Genomic DNA, 5084 nt, shown 5'->3' with positions numbered 1-5084 from the left:
CTGACAGCCCGCTGATTTACAATGTTTGTAGTTTTCTTCCTGACATCAGGCTGCTCGTTAGCGTGCGCACTCTGCGCGCTCTTTGCCAAGAATATAGCCTTCTTCAGGAGGCTGGCGAGTGTGGGGGAGTGAGGAGAGACAGTCATTTTTTCCTCTGGTCCTGAGGGGTCTCCTTCTCTATATAAGGCACTCTGGGCTGCTCAGGAGTTACACAGCTCAGGAACACCGCCAGCAAGCAGCAGCCTGGTCCTCTCACAAGGGAATAACACAGCTCTCCAGCGCGCAGAGGAAACTGCTCTGAGATATTCAAGCAACTGATAAGTAATAGAGACAGAGGTGAGCGACATATTATACACATTTATTTGCAAATTATAGCTTTCAGGTATGCTGTGGTAGAGCAGGGGTTTTAGATCTGTCAATTCTCAAATGTATTATACTATATTTTGCAGCCTCCAAAAAAAAAAGATGATGAACTATGTACCTGGTCGATTTGCAGGCCATACACTTTATGGCTGACAAAATGTTGTGTGAATTATGGTAAATGTTTCTTCATAAGTCTATTTTATTTTTTCAGATGAATTGATTTATTCAGTATGACAAAATTAACTTATGACACTAACAACTGTGATATGTCAGTTTTGGGTTACAAACTATGCCACAGTAAAAGAGGCTGTTGGCAAGACACTGCCATTCATTGTGAGTCTGCAGCCTCACTGAGGAAACGTCAATTGGAGAGCAGTTGCTACCAGGATGGAAAATATTATATGCAGGGAGTAGGCTTAAGGGCAAAGTAGAAAACTATTTTAAAATGTATTCCTGGATTTTAAGTTATCAGTACAATAAAAAATCCATGGTTCACCCAAAATCTTTTTTTTGAGCTAGAGGTGCAATTTTTTTGTGAAATAAAAGAATCTTTTAATATGGCCCTGGCATGACAAAGTGAGCAAGCATCTATGACAATAGTTAATAAATCAGACAATTTATATTGTGACAAGAGTGTTTACATTCAACCTGGTGGTGATGCGGAGAGGAGGTCAGTCCCTCTTCAGAGGACTCAGAGACCAGATGTGGATATGTACGTGTGTCCAAGTCTTGTGCTGTCTGTCACTCTGGTATAAAATTCATGAGAGCCATGAGAAGGGCCCAGACAGAGAAGCTGGTAGAGCTTCAGTGTGAAAACGGGGCACAGGGAGAGGAGAAGGGTGTGGTGTCTGAGCTGCCCGCTGGCTCACAGTGCCCGGAGCTGGCACAGCATGTTGACGCAGAGCCAGTGCCAGACCTCAAGCCGCCTTTTCAGCCAGAGGGAAAGATGTGAAGGGATTCAAGGATAAGAACCAGTGCGACTTAGAGCTTGTTTTATTTTTTCTTTCTTCTCTGATCACACTGACTGGCTGCTCTTGCCTCTTTATAAAAGCTTGTGATATTTTGTTTAGCTCTAATCTTGGACGTCAACCCTCTTGCTTGTTCGCTTCCAGAGGGAGGTCAGACGCAGGGTCAGTTACAGAACATTGCCCCTGGATGTGGCAGGAATGCAGTGTTTAGCTCAAACATGGTTCAGCTGGGTTAAGGATCATTAAGCTGAACTCAGGTCTCCTTCCTCAGTGTCCAATCCTGCCACTCAGTTTGATTAGAAAATAATCAGGAGAGAGTCAGAAGACAAGGAGAGGTGGATAGCATTCAGTATACTTACAAAGCAAAGTCAGTGTTATATTTACTGACAAAGCTATTTTATTACTGGGTGATTGCTCAAATTTAGACAGACTTTATCTTTTGGATGCAGAAGCTAACCGGTTGGTAAAAGGCGGAAATAAGTGAAGCGGTTCAAAATAAGGCAATAAAAAACATGAAGAAATTGGGGTTGGTAATTACAAAAGGGTCACCCACAAAATGATAATGTAACAATATGAAGTCACAATTATTAGCCAGTTGTGTGATGCACAATGTAATGAAATGAGACAATAATCTTTTTTAATGTCTTTTATAACTTCAAAACTAGCTATCAAAAAAGCTTGATTTGATCATATACCAATATGAGTAACAAGTTTGTTTGTACAATCTTTTTCAATCCAGTACAACAGCTCTGCAAGTTTACATGATCTGCTTTTTTCACATTGTATCAGAAAGGAGTTGATTTAACTCTATGGTCATTATCGATGCTTTAGTTATTGTAAGGGGGTGTTGTATCGGATCATATTACATTCAGATATCAGGGGACAGCCTCAGAAATGACAGAACCCATGAATACTTAACACCTCAGTGTAAACAACAACTGAACATTCAAAGCCTCTCAAAGGCAGGACTTATTGCAGGGCAGTTGTACTGGATTGCATCAGATGCTATTAGTGTGCCTGATACCCTAGTAACAGTTTTTGTGTAACGGCCATAAACTGGCAAAAGTCTGAACTGACAGAAAGCAGAACCACTGAGGGTAAAAAGTCCAGAGTTAAGGTTACTATGCCTCGGCATCACAAGAGATTCTTTGCCAGCACCAGCTATTCTGTAACACAATACAAGGGAAAGAATGAAAAATTATATATTTCCTAATCAATATTTTATTCCAGCTGTATCAGAACAACAACAAAGAGAGGCAGGTGACAGATACTGATGGAAATTGTTTCTGTTTTCTTAGTTAGTTTAGTAATCTGCATGCCCATAGTTTGTAAAATGTACTCTGTTGCCTTAAACGGTGGGGAAAGACTCATTAAATGTTTTCTCTCTGCAGGTGTCTGGAACTCTAAGGAGCGGGCTCACACACAGTCCGCTGTCTACTGTAGTCTGAAAGTCCAACCCAGACGGCTGAAGTGTCAGAATGACCAGCGCTGCCATGACCTGGATCCATGTCCTCTCCCTCTGTCTCTCCCTCCTGCTGTTGTGCATCAGGGACTCAGCTTCACTCTTCCTGCCTGATTCCAAGGAGCTCAGGCAGCTGCTGAGCCGCTACGAGGAGGAAGCGGATCAGAATGGCACCAGCAACGCACCTGGCAATAGGACCCGAAGAGCCATCCGCTGGTCTGACCGTGAGGAGATCCTCCAGCTGCACAACAAGCTGAGGGGCAGCGTCTACCCCACAGCCTCAAACATGGAGTACATGGTGAGACATGTCCCATTACCCCCCTATTTCGCTATTATTCTTCAATCAACACAGATAATTAAAAGTTATCAAGTTTAATCTTTGGCTTAATCTGACATAGAACTTAATTTGAATGTGTCAGCAACACTGAGCTCTGGAATGAGGCTTGTAATTAGGATTTGATCTTTTATTCTGCCTAGAAAAGTGGTGTAATAAAAACAACCTTTTCTCTCTGCTGGAAACATGGAGTAATGATGGTGAGCTATTGGCAGCCTGCTGCGCTGCTCTTTTACAAGGAGGATAATAATGCTGACTCTGTCCTACCTGCAAACAGCTCAGCTCTGGAGAAGACAGGAGAGTGAGGGAGGGTCAAAGCAGGACAGAGAGAATAAGGCTAGAGAGAGGAAAACGATGGGATGACGTGGCACATCAATGGGTAAAGTGGGAGAGGGATTCTTTTTGAGATGACTATTAAAAACCACAAGGTCCATAAAGTTGAGAAAAGCAGTGGTGGCCTGTGTGTCTCTGGAGTGCGGTTATAGCCAGGGAGGAAAGTGTCTGAAGATTTACTCTGCCCAGTGCTCTCTCAAATTCCAGCGAACAGGCAGTGTGTGTGTTTGTGTTAGTGTACTGTATGGGTGTTTGGGGTTACAGTGGTGTCTGTGTGTGCATGTTTTAGCGACCACCAGAAGGCTGGAAATTTACTGAGGAGATGTGCTTTGAGGGGTCAGGCTGTATGCAGTTCTCCCTTCATAGCGCCCCTCTTCCACAGTGGGAGTCAGGTGTCTTCTCCGCTTTCCACCCTCCTCTCCACCACTGTAAAGAAACCCACTCAGGAAATGTGGATAATTCAGCTGTGATTGCTGGAGATTTGTAGTGGACCAGGGCCAGGCGCCAGCTGCTTCAGTCAAATGTCAACGTCTAAGGTTAATGTTGTACTTGTATCCAGCTCACTTTCAGCTCATTTGGAAGGAAGGAAGTGCAACAGCAGAAGCCTTGAACAGGTTGCGGTTTGGTATCTACTGAGTCAGAACAAGATGTGGTGATGTGTGATTATAATAATTTACACGCTGCAGGTGAACAATATGACGTCTTCCCATAAAATAAGGGAATTCCTTGTGAGAAACTTGTTTTACTTTGTGTGCACAGGTTTGGGATGATGAGTTGGAGCGGTCTGCCACTCAGTGGTCACAGGAGTGTCAATGGGATCATGGACCTCAGGACCTGCTCATGTCTATTGGACAAAACCTGGCTGTTCACTGGGGAAGGTGAGATGCCATAACACACATAGTTGGTAAGCTATTTTAAGCATAAGGCAAAAAAAAGAAATGCTAGCAGTATTTTCGGTTTATCTGCAAAACTAATGACATTCCCATCAGCCTCAACTGTACATAGTGTACATAGGAAATGTTAGCATGCTAATACACTAAACTAGGATGGGAAACATGGTAAACATTATACCTGCTTAGCATCTGCATGTTAGCATTTTCACTGTAACCCTATTAGCATGTTAATGTTAGCATTTAGCTCACAACAGGGCTGTGACCATGTTCAGCGTTACGGATCCACTAGCATGGTGTAGACCCTTAGTCTTGTTCACAACCTGGCAGCCCAAAATATGTTCTTATAACAGCTTATAACTAATATGAAGCATTAGCAATTATTAAATAAACATTTATAAAGCCATTAGTTACAACTTATAAACTATAAAGCGTGACTTATTACAAAGTGGTAAAAGACGCTGAAGTTCTCAAATGTGAAATGTTGTCTCAACACGAGCAGCAGCACAAATACCAAATAAAACAATAAAATTGGCAAAATTATGATTCAAATCAGTAAACACCTGCAGAATAAGGCATTACAAATCTGACACTGGACGCCAACTTCTGGTACTTTGGTAGTTTTCTATACACAAGACGTACAGATTTTTGGTAGGTACCCAAAAATGAGCAACACAATAGTAGACAGGATAACCCTTTACACAACAATAGTACAGAGTTATTCTTTCACAGTC

General features: G+C 42.4%; 1 protein-coding gene across 1 annotated transcript in view; it reads left to right on the top strand.

The window, feature by feature from the left end:
* Nucleotides 1–201: 201 nt before the first annotated feature.
* The window catches only part of crispld2 (cysteine-rich secretory protein LCCL domain containing 2), a 15921-nt gene continuing 11038 nt past the window's right edge, over nucleotides 202–5084 (top strand). Inside the window, exons 1-3 of the mRNA XM_046032885.1 lie at nucleotides 202–336; nucleotides 2723–3091; nucleotides 4220–4338. Of these exons, the coding sequence (XP_045888841.1) occupies nucleotides 2810–3091; nucleotides 4220–4338 (401 nt within the window). The 5' untranslated portion in view covers nucleotides 202–336; nucleotides 2723–2809. The remainder of the gene's footprint in view (nucleotides 337–2722; nucleotides 3092–4219; nucleotides 4339–5084) is intronic.

The sequence above is a fragment of the Micropterus dolomieu genome, linkage group LG20 (genome assembly GCF_021292245.1).
Source record: "Micropterus dolomieu isolate WLL.071019.BEF.003 ecotype Adirondacks linkage group LG20, ASM2129224v1, whole genome shotgun sequence".
Taxonomy (NCBI): Eukaryota; Metazoa; Chordata; class Actinopteri; order Centrarchiformes; family Centrarchidae; genus Micropterus; species Micropterus dolomieu.
Note: the sequence above shows the minus strand (reverse complement) of the source record. Positions and strands in the feature narration are given on the sequence as shown.